The 17,261-nt window shown below is 41.8% G+C and overlaps 2 protein-coding genes across 2 annotated transcripts; one reads left to right on the forward strand and one right to left on the reverse strand.

The window, feature by feature from the left end:
- Positions 1 to 5,525: 5,525 nt before the first annotated feature.
- Positions 5,526 to 7,788, reverse strand: mmgt1 (membrane magnesium transporter 1). The gene is made up of 4 exons (XM_046323917.1): positions 7,640 to 7,788; positions 6,864 to 6,916; positions 6,643 to 6,746; positions 5,526 to 6,515 (listed from the first exon to the last, which is right to left on the reverse strand). Exons 1-4 carry the CDS (start codon positions 7,722 to 7,724, stop codon positions 6,359 to 6,361), a joined length of 399 nt encoding a protein of 132 aa, XP_046179873.1. The 5' UTR covers positions 7,725 to 7,788; the 3' UTR covers positions 5,526 to 6,358.
- A 1,661-nt stretch (positions 7,789 to 9,449) lies between these two features.
- Positions 9,450 to 11,005, forward strand: pfdn6 (prefoldin subunit 6). Its single transcript, XM_046324643.1, has 4 exons — positions 9,450 to 9,665; positions 10,266 to 10,336; positions 10,437 to 10,561; positions 10,687 to 11,005. Exons 1-4 carry the CDS (start codon positions 9,602 to 9,604, stop codon positions 10,805 to 10,807), a joined length of 381 nt encoding a protein of 126 aa, XP_046180599.1. The 5' UTR covers positions 9,450 to 9,601; the 3' UTR covers positions 10,808 to 11,005.
- The last annotated feature ends 6,256 nt before the right edge of the window (positions 11,006 to 17,261 follow it).

Genomic DNA, 17,261 nt, shown 5'->3' on the forward strand with positions numbered 1-17,261 from the left:
ACCAGTGCCCCTGTATATAGCCTCCACATTTGACTCTGTACCAGTGCCCCCTGTATATAGTACATTGACTCTGTCTGCCCCTGTATATAGCCTCCACATTGACTCTGTACCAGTGCCCCTGTATATAGCCTCCACATTGACTCTGTACCAGTGCCCCCTGTATATAGCCTCCACATTGACTCTGTACCAGTACCCCCTGTATATAGTCTCCACATTGACTCTGTACCAGTGCCCCCTGTATATAGCCTCCACATTTGACTCTGTATCAGTGCCTCCTGTATATAGTCTCCACATTTGACTCTGTACCAGTGCCCCCTGTATATAGCCTCCACATTTGACTCTACCAGTGCCCCCTGTATATAGTCTCCACATTGACACTGTACCGTAACACCCTGTATATAGTCTCCACATTGACTCTGTACCAGTGCCTCCTGTATATAGTCTCCACATTGACTCTGTACCAGTACCCCCTGTATATAGCCTCCACATTGACTCTCTACCAGTACCCCTTGTATATAGTCTCCACATTGACTCTGTACCAGTGCCCCCTGTAATATAGTCTCCACATTGACTCTGTACTGTAACACCCTGTATATAACCTCCACATTGACTCTGTACCAGTACCCCCTTTATATAGTCTCCACATTGACTCTGTACTGTAACACCCTGTATATAGTCTCCACATTGACTCTGTACCAGTACCCCCTGTATATAGTCTCCACATTGACTCTGTACTGTAACACCCTGTATATAGTCTACACATTGACTCTGTACCAGTACCCCCTGTATATAGTCTCCACATTGACTCTGTACTGTAACACCCTGTATATAGTCTCCACATTGACTCTGTACCAGTGCCCCCTGTATATAGTCTCCACATTGACTCTGTACTGTAACACCCTGTATATAGTGTCCACATTGACTCTGTACCAGTGCCTCCTGTATATAGTCTCCACATTGACTCTGTACCAGTGCCCCCTGTATATAGTCTCCACATTGACTCTGTACCAGTGCCCCCTGTATATAGTCTCCACATTGACTCTGTACTGTAACACCCTGTATATAGTGTCCACATTGACTCTGTACCAGTGCCCCCTGTATATAGTCTCCACATTGACTCTGTACTGTAACACCCTGTATATAGTCTCCACATTGACTCTGTACCAGTGCCCCCTGTATATAGTCTCCACATTGATTCTGTACTGTAACACCCTGTATATAACCTCCACATTGACTCTGTACCAGTACCCCCTGTATATAGTGTCCACATTGACTCTGTACCAGTGCCCCCTGTATATAGCCTCCACATTTGACTCTGTATCAGTGCCTCCTGTATATAGTCTCCACATTTGACTCTGTACCAGTGCCCCCTGTATATAGCCTCCACATTTGACTCTGTACCAGTGCCCCCTGTATATAGCCTCCACATTTGACTCTACCAGTGCCCCCTGTATATAGTCTCCACATTGACTCTGTACCAGTGCCCCTGTATATAGCCTCCACATTGACTCTGTACCAGTGCCCCCTGTATATAGCCTCCACATTGACTCTGTACCAGTACCCCCTGTATATAGTCTCCACATTGACTCTGTACCAGTGCCCCCTGTATATAGTCTCCACATTGACTCTGTACTGTAACACCCTGTATATAACCTCCACATTGACTCTGTACCAGTACCCCCTGTATATAGTCTCCACATTGACTCTGTACCGTAACACCCTGTATATAACCTCCACATTGACTCTGTACCAGTGCCTCCTGTATATAGTCTCCACATTGACTCTGTACAAGTACCCCCTGTATATAGCCTCCACATTGACTCTGTACCAGTACCCCCTGTATATAGCCTCCACATTGACTCTGTACCAGTGCCCCCCGTATATAGCCTCCACATTGACTCTGTACCAGTACCCCCTGTATATAGTCTCCACGTTGACTCTGTACCGTAACACCATGTATATAGTCTCCACATTGACTCTGTACCGTAACACCCTGTATATAGTCTCCACATTGACTCTGTACCAGTGCCCCCTGTATATAGTCTCCACATTTGACTCTGTACCAGTACCCCCTGAATATAGCCTCCACATTTGACTCTACCAGTGCCCCCTGTATATAGTCTCCGCATTGACTCTGTACCAGTGCCCCTGTATATAGCCTCCACATTGACTCTGTACCAGTGCCCCCTGTATATAGCCTCCACATTGACTCTGTACCAGTACCCCCTGTATATAGTCTCCACATTGACTCTGTACCGTAACACCCTGTATATAGTCTCCACATTGACTCTGTACCAGTGCCTCCTGTATATAGTCTCCACATTGACTCTGTACCAGTACCCCCTGTATATAGCCTCCACATTGACTCTGTACCAGTACCCCCTGTATATAGCCTCCACATTGACTCTGTACCAGTGCCCCCTGTATATAGCCTCCACATTGACTCTGTACCAGTACCCCCTGTATATAGTCTCCACGTTGACTCTGTACCGTAACACCATGTATATAGTCTCCACATTGACTCTGTACCGTAACACCCTGTATATAGTCTCCACATTGACTCTGTACTGTAACACCCTGTATATAGTCTCCACATTGACTCTGTACCAGTACCCCCTGTATATAGTCTCCACATTGACTCTGTACTGTAACACCCTGTATATAGTCTCCACATTGACTCTGTACCAGTACCCCCTGTATATAGTCTCCACATTGACTCTGTACTGTAACACCCTTTATATAGTCTCCACATTGACTCTGTACCAGTGCCCCCTGTATATAGTCTCCACATTGACTCTGTACTGTAACACCCTGTATATAATAATAATAATATATGCCATTTAGCAGACGCTTTTATCCAAAGCGACTTACAGTCATGTGTGCATACATTCTACGTATGGGTGGTCCCGTCTCCACATTGACTCTGTACTGTAACCCCCTGTATATAGTCTCCACATTGACTCTGTACCAGTGCCCCCTGTATATAGTCTCCACATTGACTCTGTACTGTAACCCCCTGTATATAGTCTCCACATTGACTCTGTACCAGTGCCCCCTGTATATAGTCTCCACATTGACTCTGTACTGTAACACCCTGTATATAGCCTCCACATTTGACTCTACCAGTGCCCCCTGTATATAGTCTCCACATTGACTCTGTACCAGTGCCCCTGTATATAGCCTCCACATTGACTCTGTACCAGTGCCCCCTGTATATAGCCTCCACATTGACTCTGTACCAGTACCCCCTGTATATAGTCTCCACATTGACTCTGTACTGTAACACCCTGTATATAACCTCCACATTGACTCTGTACCAGTACCCCCTGTATATAGTCTCCACATTGACTCTGTACTGTAACACCCTGTATATAGTCTCCACATTGACTCTGTACCAGTGCCCCCTGTATATAGCCTCCACATTTGACTCTGTACCGTAACACCCTGTATATAGTCTCCACATTGACTCTGTACCAGTGCCTCCTGTATATAGTCTCCACATTGACTCTGTACCAGTACCCCCTGTATATAGCCTCCACATTGACTCTGTACCAGTACCCCCTGTATATAGCCTCCACATTGACTCTGTACCAGTGCCCCCTGTATATAGCCTCCACATTGACTCTGTACCAGTACCCCCTGTATATAGTCTCCACGTTGACTCTGTACCGTAACACCATGTATATAGTCTCCACATTGACTCTGTACCGTAACACCCTGTATATAGTCTCCACATTGACTCTGTACCAGTGCCCCCTGTATATAGTCTCCACATTGACTCTGTACTGTAACACCCTGTATATAACCTCCACATTGACTCTGTACCAGTACCCCCTGTATATAGTCTCCACATTGACTCTGTACTGTAACACCCTGTATATAGTCTCCACATTGACTCTGTACCAGTACCCCCTGTATATAGTCTCCACATTGACTCTGTACTGTAACACCCTGTATATAGTCTACACATTGACTCTGTACCAGTACCCCCTGTATATAGTCTCCACATTGACTCTGTACTGTAACACCCTGTATATAGTCTCCACATTGACTCTGTACCAGTACCCCCTGTATATAGTCTCCACATTGACTCTGTACTGTAACACCCTGTATATAGTCTCCACATTGACTCTGTACCAGTGCCCCCTGTATATAGCCTCCACATTTGACTCTGTACCGTAACACCCTGTATATAGTCTCCACATTGACTCTGTACCAGTGCCTCCTGTATATAGTCTCCACATTGACTCTGTACCAGTACCCCCTGTATATAGCCTCCACATTGACTCTGTACCAGTACCCCCTGTATATAGCCTCCACATTGACTCTGTACCAGTGCCCCCTGTATATAGCCTCCACATTGACTCTGTACCAGTACCCCCTGTATATAGTCTCCACGTTGACTCTGTACCGTAACACCATGTATATAGTCTCCACATTGACTCTGTACCGTAACACCCTGTATATAGTCTCCACATTGACTCTGTACCAGTGCCCCTGTATATAGTCTCCACATTGACTCTGTACTGTAACACCCTGTATATAACCTCCACATTGACTCTGTACCAGTACCCCCTGTATATAGTCTCCACATTGACTCTGTACTGTAACACCCTGTATATAGTCTCCACATTGACTCTGTACCAGTACCCCCTGTATATAGTCTCCACATTGACTCTGTACTGTAACACCCTGTATATAGTCTACACATTGACTCTGTACCAGTACCCCCTGTATATAGTCTCCACATTGACTCTGTACTGTAACACCCTGTATATAGTCTCCACATTGACTCTGTACCAGTGCCCCCTGTATATAGTCTCCACATTGACTCTGTACTGTAACACCCTGTATATAGTCTCCACATTGACTCTGTACCAGTGCCCCCTGTATATAGCCACGCTAGTGTTATTTACTGCTACTCTTTAATGATTTTTTAATAAAACTGCATTGTTGAAGGGTTTATAAAGTAAGCATTTCACTGTATGGTCGGGCGGCAGGTATCCTAGTGGTTAGAGCATTAAACCAGTAACAGAAAGGTTGCTGGATCAAATCCCCGAGCTGACAAGGTAAAAAAATATGTTGTTCTGCCCCTGAACAATGCAGTTAACCCACTGTTCCTCGGTAGGCCATTATTGTCAATAAGAATTAGTTCTTAACTGACTTGCCAAGTTAAATTTAAAATACGTTTACACTTGTTATTTGTCGTATGTGCCAAATACAACATTTTGTTGACCAGAGCAGCACTATCAGGGCAGAAATATGACGAACTTACATCTTGGCAAGGTGGCAACCTATGACGGTGTCACATTGAAAGTCACTGAGCTCTTCAGGAAGGCCGTTCTGCCAATGTTTGTCTATGGAGATTTTATGCAATGGGTGAGGCTGAAATAGCCAAATCCACTCATTTGAAGGTGTGTCCACATACTTTCATATATAAACTGTAGTGGATGTGCAAGATATTACATGCATTTAGTTACCTTTGTTCAATAAATGCATCAAAAGAACATGCAGCCTGACATTCATAAAATCTCAGTATGATTTTATTAAGTTAAAAACAGGGAGTTAATCTTAACCAAAATGTAAAATGAAGAAAAAAAACACATTGGCTCAAATAAATGTACCATTAGTCTCTTAGTGTTCATAGTATCATTAGCATTTCTGGAACACTGCCTTACTCTGCTTTCCATGCTGCACCCTTCAGGTTGACGTTTGTGACTCCGACTGTAATAACTCTTTATTGCATACAGAATAAACTCAAAAGCCTAATTTCAAACTCCAGGAGATCAGGGGTGTAATCATTTAAACAAGAGTGTTTCAATTGGACAATTTCAGATTAGTCCCTCCTCACTTCATTTGCTCCAATTTAAGAAACGTTTTGCAACAGATCGGCATAATGAATGGTCATGAATTCTTTAACTGAAGTGAAGGCTTTTCACTCCATAAAACAAATCTCATATCTGCAGATAAAATATGAAATAAATAGTTCCAGACAGCTGCTCATGATAGACATATGCGTGGTAAACAAAACAGAAAACATTCTATTATGCCCCTTGTCCAACAAAGGGGAACATTTCCCCCATGCTGTTAGGAAGAGGTAGGGGATGAGGTGTCAAATCCTTACAACTCCTAAGCAATAACAATTATATACAAACAAATATGCCTGAAAACTGGGGGGTTGGTTGGCACAGTCAGGAGTTAAATATGGTAACCACATTTATGGAAAGATGCAAATTTGTACAGCATATTAATATATGTACAAAGACAAATTAAAAGTGGGAGAAATTACTTTTCCCTCCATCTAACCAATAAGCTCATCTGCACAGAAATAAAGACATGTGGGCAGAGAAGGCCAGTCTCAGTGCAAATGATCCAGCTTGCGAAGCCGCAGGGGGTTGGGCAGGGCCTGTGGGTTCGGGACAGCGGAAGCCTCTTGGTCAGGGGAGCGGAAGAGCACCCTACCCCGATGATTGAACATGTAGAAAGATGGGTGGTTCCTCAACGTGTCAAATGTCCTGAAAAATGGGAAGAGGGCATTGAGTCAAGTTTAAACTATACTCATGTTTTCAGTGAGATGGGTCAATAACAACATAGGGTTATCCATATAGGAAAGTCCATGACTAATATGAAATGGTGGCTTACTTGTTTTTCAGCTCTGAGGAGGCATCCATTTCTTTGAACTCTCCCGCAATGTGGACTATACCATAAATGGTCAGAACAAACGCTAACAAAGTCTGTAAGACAATCTGCAAAACAAAATGAAAATATGGCAAACGGAGCAATGAATACAATAGATAAACATCAACGAATATAATAAATAATATAAAACTAGCAGTATTATACAACAGTATTAAATAACTTACATCTACTGGTAGGGTTTCATTTTCTTTTTCTGTCAGACGCATGTAGGATCGATCTGGTGATAGAAGAGAATAACATTTATCACACTGGAAGCAATGTGGTTACAGTTAAGACCAAAACAAGTTGGTAGCCTAGTTCCATCCATAACAGAGGTATATTCACTCCTTTTTTAAACGGAAGCAAACGAAACGCCTTTCTGAATTTGTCCAATTTTTATTTGCAAAACGGAACTGTGGACTAATGATTACACCCCAGATTTTGCAATCTAATTTGCATAACTGTTAGTACTTGGACTTGGGGAGCATAGCGTCCTTGTTTTCATTTAACGAAGTCTTAGTTAGTAAATTAAAATATATATATATTTTATGCTAACATTGTACTAACATATCGCGTTGGCAAGCAGACATTGACTGATCTACAAACAATGACTATTTATTTATGATACAAGGTGATTTGTAGATCAGTCAGCAGTCGCCTGCACTATCGGCTGCAATGTTGAAAAAGCCCATTGTTAGCTACTGTAACTGCTTGCAGTGATAATAATATGATATACTAAGTAGTTAACTAACTAAATAACTAGTTAGTATTAGACATGTCTGGCATATTAACTAATTTCCATTGCTTGCTAAACTGGTTGATGTGGAATGGAAATTAGCTAGCTAGCTCGCTAGTTAACAGGCCGCAGTTCACTGCATGGCTGATATCTATGTGGATTTTGATCTAAAGAGCAAAATAAAAACCCAGATATGATAATCTTCTTTTTTGATATCGCACTTACGTTGAGCGGCTGAGAAAGCTGCATGAGCCAAGGCAAATAGACCAACACATACAACACCTTTCCAAAAAGACGAAGCCATCTTCATGAGGAAAGAAAGGAAATGAACAGTGTCGCTACAAAATGTCGTAAGCGATGAAGATGAACCCGGAAGTGGAAATATTGATCCCTTCTTCTTCTTCTTCTTCTTCTTCTTCTTCTGGGGATTTAAAAAAATGTCGGATGGCAACCAACTTTAAGGTGCTTTACCGCAACCAACTGGACTGGAGTGTAGACCAGAGACGGAAGGTCTAAACCTACCCAATGTTCTCAATATTCTAATCTCACGAAGGAAATTAAATCCATAATTAAATACTACATCCCCTGATCATTTCCCCAAAGTAGTCAAATGCCTTCTTCTTCACTGGCTAATTTCTCCCAAATCATAGGAAGCCCCACCCAGTTGACTACTTTAAAATGGTGGAAGCCTTCAATGGCAATGTCCATGCTAAAACGAGTCCTCTATATCTTTTTCTAACAACAGGCACAACTCAGATATAAAGTTGTTTTTATTTGCCTGAAATGCCACCTGCGTTTACTTATATCAGTGCATTCCTAACAACCTTATTATTTGACAAAATAAGCCTCACATAGAAAATAAGCAATTCCATTTTTTTGTTGACCAAATTCGACAATTTCTCAATGGCCTCCATTCAAAAATCCTTCACATCGTAGGTTTATTTTCGTGGAAAGATTTTGGGCGGAGTAAAACCTTTACCCTTCGCCTCTTCCTCTCTGATCTCGTGGATTAAGAGATTAACAGCCTTTTTAGTCCATTACAGAGCACACATTGAATATATGTTTGATTTAGGATCGAATTATGCTACCCTTCATATCAGCTTTGCTTCCTTTACAGTTTTCAAACAAGGACTTCTATTCTAAAGTTTCTTTAAACATTTTTACCTGGAAGTAGTTACTTGTTGGTTGTTCCACCGCTAAACCCAATTACAAAGAAGAATAAGAAGACGGGATGCTTGCCCAAAAAAAGTGATGTTAGGATATATAAATTATCCTGTACAAACTTTTTTGCCGAATACATTACATTGTTACAGGTGTCAAGCTTATGTGCTTGTGGCAGCAGTGTGTAGGAGGGAGGTTCCTATGTGTGAGAAGTGTGCAGAAGACAAAGGAATGTGTAAATCAAATCAAATCAAATTGTATTTGTCACATACACATGGTTAGCAGATGTTAATGCGAGTGTAGCGAAATGCTTGTGCTTTCTAGCATGGGGAAAGTAGTGGTATATGTTAGTTGTAGGGGTGGGGTGCCCATGGAGCTGGGGATCAACCTGCGAGAGAGGCAGGTTGAGGTTTCCAGGGTTAGAGTAGTGCAGAAGTTGTCTTATGCTGAGGCAGTGAAGAAAGTAGAGGAAGATGGTTCAAGGGGAGGGATCCTGAGAAGAGTGGTGTGAGCAGTAGACCTGTACCAGTACAGAAGGATAGTGATATATGCTTCAGAAAGATTGGATTTTTAGCATTTATAGAAATGGTTACTGTACTGCAGGGATGGTATGTAAGTCGCAGAAAATTGAGGTTGTGGTGGCAGCTGCAGATAGGTATTTGGGTGTATGAGACTTGACTTCAGAAGAGTTTTGGTGTCCCGTCCTTTCCGGCTTTTGGCCTGAGGCAGGACTATATATATGTAAATAGTGGAGTAGGGTGGTGAGTTTTTAGTGCGTGTACTGTTAGATGGTAAGGTATTTGTTTATTTATTTTTATTTTCAAGCAAGTATAAAGGAGTTATACTCCTGTCTAGTAGGTGGCGGTAATGCAAAATGTATTGGATGCCAATCGCCGCTAAATCTCAACGAAGAAGAAGGGTTGTTCCTGAGCTAGCCACGCACGATATTCTGTTTCTGCTAGATATAAGGAACTGCTTTTGTTTCAGTTTAAAATAAACAAAGGCTTGATAAGAAACACCATAGACATGGCAGAGGCGATTCAGAAGAAATTACAATCGGAGCTAGAAAAATACCAGCAGATGCAAAAAGGTATGTAGCTAACGTTAGCTCGCTAACTAGCTAACGTTAGCTATAGCTGTAATGTTACATGCATGGTACATCTCTGCTGGCATGGTCATTTATTGTTACCTCAGCAGCTAGCTAGAAATTGACATCTGTCTGGTTATACTGTAACAGCTAGCTATTAGGTCAAGTGACAAGTAACTTGCAAAATGTGCATTATTCTTGAAATCTAACGTTAGACAACTGCCCTTTTGCTACCTGATCTTCCATACCCATTTAAAGCGTATCTTTATTTAAAAAAAAAAGTTATTTCAGTTTCAGAATATTCAGGCAAGTTAACTGGTTAACACCTTGAACCTGCTTTGTAGTATACCCCTCTGGTCTTCCATCCCATAGGATCGGTCTTAGGATCTTACGATAGGTCGTCGTAAGATCAATCGTTTGTACAGTTGGCTACACCCTATGCAGCATAGTATTACCATAGACATGACCATAGAAATGGATATTAGCTATGTTCTATTTACATCACTCAGTATCACTGGTCCTCTTGTACCCAACGTTGTTATTGTTTACATGTGCATGTCAAGACCCACACTGATTTGCTAACGTTGCTTTTATTCCCTTTAGATGTTAGTAAGAGCATGTCAGCCAGGCAGAAACTGGAGGCTCAGGTGACAGAGAATAATATAGTCAAAGAGGTGAGTACACGTCTCTATACTTTCACAATGAATGTTCAGTAAGTATGAATGAATCCCAGTACATATTCCGTTGCTGATACACTTCCTTTACGTCTTTCAGGAGTTGGACTTGTTGGACACCCAGAACACAGTTTACAAGCTTATAGGTCCAGTTCTGGTGAAGCAAGACTTGGAGGAAGCCAAAGCCACAGTGGCAAAGAGGCTAGAATACATAAATGGGGAGATGTGAGTCTGAAAGATAATGTTTATTCATTTTAATAACTCCACAAGGTGTCCGAAATAACAACCGCTTATTGCCTAAAGTATTTAATCCAGAAGTGTAACATTTTTCTGTCTGTTTTGGGCTGTAGTCAAAGATATGAGACTCTACTAAAGGACATGGAGAAGAAGTCTGATCAGCATCGTGAGGTCCTGTCTAGTCTGCAGCAAGAGTACCAGAGGGCTCAGGGCCTGGCTGTGGGCAAGGTCTGACCAACAGATGGCATGGATGCACACACATACAGGGAGAAAGAAAAGCACTGAATCCAGCCGCAGAGCTTTACTACTCACCCAACATTGTCGCCATAAATCCAATGACTTATTGTCCTTTGTACTTATTGTATGCAGCTGCTTGTTAGTGTGACTTCTGTTGCTGTTATTATAATAAATACATTGTTTTTCTTTTTGTGATTAAATGCTTTGTTGTCCATCTTTTTGCTGGTCACTAGTGAAATACAGTGCAGTGTCTAGACATTATTTGGAACATATATATGTATTGGAGCTGGGGCACGGTGGGGAAGATGGCCACAGACTGACAGAAGTGATTACTTTGTTGGTGCTCCATGAGCCAGCCAGTGTGACTGGGATGAGTGAGTGAAATATGTATTGCTATCAGGGCCATGGCCATGTGTTATATTTTTGTTGAATTTTATGCAGAAGCCGATAATGTTACTTTCCTGGCTAAATTGACAGACTGGATCATTCCAGACAACAGTGATTACACAATTCGAGTTCTGCCACGTGGTCTGGTGTCAACCAGGCTAAAATCTTACCACAGGCCACAGCAACTTAAATTCCATGAATTACTTAATATGGCTAGTCTAGAAGTTGGGGACAAAAGAAATCCAACTAATGGTGAATGATGCAAATTCACTGAATAATTATTATACAACATATATTTACAAATTGTTTTCCCAGCCTGTTGAGGCACTAAATAATGTATGCCCATGTAATAGAAGTCTGTCTTTTTTAGCGTTCTACACCACTACTTTGTGCCACATGATGGCGCTACTGATCCCATTGACTCCCTAACATCCTCAGCTTCAAAGTTGCTACAATGATAAACCCAATGTTGGTTTAATAGCTATTGAGCACATACTTTTTTACAAAAGGCTACAGATTTCGGCCAATTTCAAACGTTACACTGTACTGTTGTACGTGTACTGACTGCCATGGTAGCCAAAATTATCATGATGCTTCTGGACTCCATCTCCAGGTCCCTGACAGTTGTTTGTGTTGCAAAATATTCGTAAATGTTATTTAATCAGATCATAAAGTCAATTATATATTAACTTTAAGCCAGGTAACGCGTCATTCAAACATGGGCCATGCACAACACATGCCAGTTTACTTTCAGAGGATTCCGGGTTTGGCAAATTACATTCTGATAATATAATCCCAACATAATTTTTTAAGTAATTTCTCCCATAACTTACTTTCCCAAGTTTTTACCCCACATTGGTTTAAAGATACACATTTAGCCTTGCTCCCGTTAAATGTTTAGGAACCCCGTGGTGCTCTTGCCACGACTTGAGTTAACGAGGTGGGGAGTCGTTTGCTGGAGCGAGACATTTACTCTAATTACAGAGGCAGGCAAGCGGGACCATGCGACCAGATGTTAACCGGAAGAATCTCATTCAAACCGCACTGGTAGCATTGCGCTTGAGCAAAGGGGTGTGTCCCCGCCCACATAAAGCGTGCACCCCCGCAGCTCCGGTCCCCATTTCTATTTCAATGAAAAGTGGATAGAGCACAGCGGAGACCGCATTGTGCAGCGTCCCCCGCAATTAATGTCCAGCGGAGTAAGACCACCCCCCCTTCATTGCCCCCTGAAGAGTATTTAACCAGCATGAATAATGGGACTGAAAACGGCGCGTTGGTCTGCAAACCAATATTCCTCCACCAAACCTCACCCTCTGAAATGCCTCAATTTAAGACTGGCACAGCCATTGAACAAAGTAGCTATTCATAGAATGGAATAAAGTGAAGGCGTACGCTACATTAAACGTTAGGCTAAAACATGAATGTAAATCATATCAATTAATGTACACTTTAAGGACCAGTTTAGCCAAGTCATTATTGTAGAAAATTGTTAAACATTATTCTATGATAGCCCACATGACAGCCTATAAGGATCTCGTTCACCAGACACTTTCTCCCAATCCAGCCTGCGGACGAGGTCTACCAATCCTCACTGAATAATCATATCTCTGCATCCGTGGCACCGCAGCAGCATAGAATATCATTGATGTCATGGCTAAGGCTCTCAGACTAACCCATAGCCACAAGTAGGCCTAGTAACAACATGTGAAAATCATTATCATGCAAGATCCCTCGATTTGGTTCACTTTGACTGATTTAATTTATTTGACAATTTGTGAAATCCATACATAAGGGCCTTCCAGCTGGTGACGCCTCCACATACAATTTAAGAAAATCAGCAACGATAACACAATCAAGTTTAACAGCTTATTTCCATTGTGGTCCTTATTTTCACATGGCGGTAAATCTGGCAAACCTGCACCATACGCGCCTTGGATAACATTCGCACTTGCAGCAGACTGTCAAACTGCCAGTCGAGAAAATAAGAACGATGTGCCTTTTACAAGTGCAAATGTAACTTCCTCTTTAGAGATTTCCATGGGAAAGGAAAATAAAGGTGAAACTATACCACACCAAGCATCGAATTACACATTTCAAGAGATTCAAATGTGAATTAACCCACTGGGCACACATGTCAGTTCAACGTCTAGTTTTGAATAACATTTGGTTGAGTTGTCAACAAAGTGAAGACAACAAAACATGTCACCATGTCATTGGATTTAGGGAGACGGTGAAAAAAATACTAAATCCCTTACTTTGATTTCCTTTTTCAAATCCAATCAGTTTTCCGCGTTGTTTCAATCTCAGCACATTTATCTTTTTTTTGTTGCTTGAAATGACGTGGAAGCAACGTTGATTCAACCAGTTTTTAACCGGTGGGAAGTGACTCCATGGTGAATCAAAGTTCTCAATCTTAGTCCAGTTTATGGTTATGAACACTTCCACTTTTCCAGCAAGACATATATTGCTTAGCTTTATTATGCAGGTTCAAAATGTTTCTGTGTGCTACCGTCCTTTTTTTGCAGTTAAAACTTGTTTTCAAATCAAGAAAGTATAACAAATAATGAATCAAAACACAGATGCAAATAAACAAGACTGAGAAGATTTTACAGTTGTATTTTATTTGTAAGAATATAAAAATACATTGGATCTCAGTTGTCAAAAATATACATATTTTCAAAATAAATTAGGCCCAAACATTTCACTCGAGGATATCCATGATTCTTGATCATTTTCGTGGATACTGATGATGGCTCTTACACTGTGTGGATACTGATGATGGCTCTTACACTGTGTGGATACTGATGATGGCTCTTACACTGTGTGGATACTGATGATGGCTCTTACACTGTGTGGATACTGATGATGGCTCTTACACTGTGTGGATACTGACAAGGGTTCTTGAATTGTATGAGTAATTTCAACAATTTAATCAACAAAACAAGTTGTCTTGACAGTCATCTAAATATATATGTTATCTTTCAGTCATCTGAATATATGTTATTGTTACACCCGTTAGATTAATTAGACCAAGGTGCAGCGTGGTAGACGAACATCTTACTTTTATTTAAAATGAACACCCCCCCCCCCAAAAAAAAAAATACAAAACGACAGTAAAGTTCTGCAGGCTATAGAGCAACTAACAAAATCAAGATCCCACAAACTCAGGTGGAAAACAGGCTGCCTAAGTATGATCCCCAATCATACAAACCATACCTGGCCAACAAAGAAATAGAACACATAGATTTGCCCACCCATGTCACACACTGACCTAAACAAATAAAGAATAAAAAAGGCTCTCTAAGGTCAGGGCGTGACAGTTATCTTTCATTCATCCAAATATTATGTTTTATTATTATTATTTATTTATTTTTATTTTATTTCACATTTATTTAACCAGGTGGGCTAGTTGAGAACAAGTTCTCATTTGCAACTGCGACCTGGCCAAGATAAAGCGTAGCAATTCGACACATACAACACAGAGTTACACATGGAATAAACAAAACATACAGTAGAACAAAATAAAACAGAAAGTCTATGTACAGTGAGTGCAATTGTATTTTTTTTAACCTTTATTTAACTAGGCAACTCAGTTAAGAACAAATTCTTATTTTCAATGACAGCCTAAGAACAGTGGGTTAACTGCCTGTTCGGGGGCAGAACAACAGATTTGTACCTTGTCAGCTCAGGGGTTTGAATTTGCAACCTCACAGTTACTAGTCCAACACTCTAACCACTAGGCTACCCTGCCGAGGTAAATTAAGGAAATAAATAGGCCATGGTGGCGAAGTAATTACAATATAGCAATTAAACACTGGAATTGTAGATTGGCAGAAGATGATTGTGCAGGTAGAGATACTGGGGTGCAAAGTAGCAAAATAAATAAATAATACCAGTATGGGGATGAGGTAGATAGATGGGCTGTTTACAGATGGGCTATGTACAGGTGCAGTGATCTGTAAGCTGCTCTGACAGCTGGTGCTTAAAGCTAGTGAGGGAGATGTGAGTCTCCAGCTTCAGAGATTTTTGCAATTCATTCCAGTCATGGCAGCAGAGAACTGGAAGGAAAGACAACCAAAGGAGGAATTGGCTTTGGGGGTGACCAGTGAGATATATCTGCTGGAGCTCATGCTGCTATGGTGACCAGTGAGCTTAGATAAGGCGGGGCTTTACCTAGCAGAGACTTGTAGATAACCTGTAGCCAGTGGATTTGGCAACGAGTATGAAGCGAGGGCCAACCAACGAGAGAGTACAGGTCGCAATGGTGGGTAGTGTATGGGGCTTTGGTGACAAAACGGATGGCACTGTGATAGACTGCATCCAGTTTGTTGAGTAGAGTGTTGGAGGCTACTTTATAGATGACATAGCCAAAGTCGAGGATTGGTAGGATGGTCAGTTTTACGAGGGTATGTTTGGCAGCATGAGTGAAGGATGCTTTGTTGTGATATAGGAAGCCGATTCTAGATTTAATTTTGGATTGGAGATTCTTAATGTGAGTCTGGAAGGAGAGTTTACAGTCTAACCAGACACCCAGGTATTTGTAGTTACATTTACATTTACATTTAAGTCATTTAGCAGACGCTCTTATCCATGTCCACGTATTCTAAGTCAGAGCCGTCCAGAGTAGTGATGCTGGACTGGCAGGCAGATGTGGGCAGTGATCGATTGAATAGCATTCATTTAGTTTTATTTGCGTTTAAGAGCAGTTGGAGGCCATGTAAGGAGAGTTGTATGGCATTGAAGCTCATCTGGAGGTTAGGTAACACAGTGTCCAAGGAGGGGCCAGAAGTATACAGAATGGTGTCATCTGCGTAGAGGTGGATCAGAGAATCACCCGCAGCAAGACAACATCATTGATGTATACAGAAAAGAGTGTCGGCCCAAGAATTGAACCCTGTGGCACACCCATAGAGACTGTCAGAGGACCGGACAACAGTCCCTCCGATTTGATACACTGAACTCTATCAGAGAAGTAGATGGTAAACCAGGCGAGGCAATCATTTGAGAAACCAAGGCTGCCGAGTCTGCCAATAAGAATGTTGTGATTGACAGAGTCGAAAGCCTTGGCCAGGTCGATGAATACGGCTGCACAGTAATGTCTCTTATCGATGGCGGTTATGATGTCGATTAGAACCTTGAGCGTGGCTGAGGTGCACCCATGACCAGCTCTGAAACCAGATTGAATAGCGGATAAGGTATGGTGGGATTCGAAATGGCCAGTAATCTGTTTGTTAACTTGGCTTTTGAAGACCTTAGAAAGACAGGGTAGGATAGATATAGGTCTGTAGAAGTTTGGGTCTAGAGTGTCACCCCCTTTGAAGAGGGGGATGACAGCGGCAGCTTTCCAATCTTTGGGAATCTCAGACGATACGAAAGAGAGGTTGAACAGGCTAGTAATAGGGGTTGCAACAATTTCAGCAGATATGTTTTAGAAAGAGAGGGTCCAGATTGTCTAGCCCGACTGATTTGTAGGGGTCCAGATTTTGCAGCTCTTTCAGAACATCAGCTATCTGGATTTGGGTAAAGGAGAAATGGTGGGGGCTTTGGCGGGTTGCTGTGGAGGGTGCCGGGCAGTTAACCGGGGTAGGGGTAGCCAAGTGGAAAGCATTGCCAGCCGTAGAGAAATGCTTATTGAAATTCTCAATTATAGTGGATTTATCGGTGGTGACAGTGTTTCTGAGCCTCAGAGCAGTGGGCAGCTGGGATGAGGTGCTCTTATTCTCCATGGACTTTACAGTGTCCCAGATCTTTTTTGAGTTAGTACTACAGGATGCAAATTTCTGTTTGAAAAAGCTTGCCTGTGTATATTTGTTTCTAACTTCCCTGAAATGTTGCATATCAAGGGGGCTATTCGATGCTAATGCAGAACGCTACAGGAGGTTTTTGTGCTGGTCAAGGGCAGACAGGTCTGGAGTGAACCAAGGACTATATCTATTCCTAGTTCTACATTTGTTGAGAGGGGCATGCTTATTTAAGATGGTGAGGAAGGCACTTTTAAAGAATAGTCAGGCATCATCTACTGACGGGGTGAGGTCAATGTCCTTCCAGGATACCCCGGCCAGGT

Source organism: Oncorhynchus gorbuscha, linkage group LG23, assembly GCF_021184085.1.
Source record: "Oncorhynchus gorbuscha isolate QuinsamMale2020 ecotype Even-year linkage group LG23, OgorEven_v1.0, whole genome shotgun sequence".
Taxonomy (NCBI): Eukaryota; Metazoa; Chordata; class Actinopteri; order Salmoniformes; family Salmonidae; genus Oncorhynchus; species Oncorhynchus gorbuscha.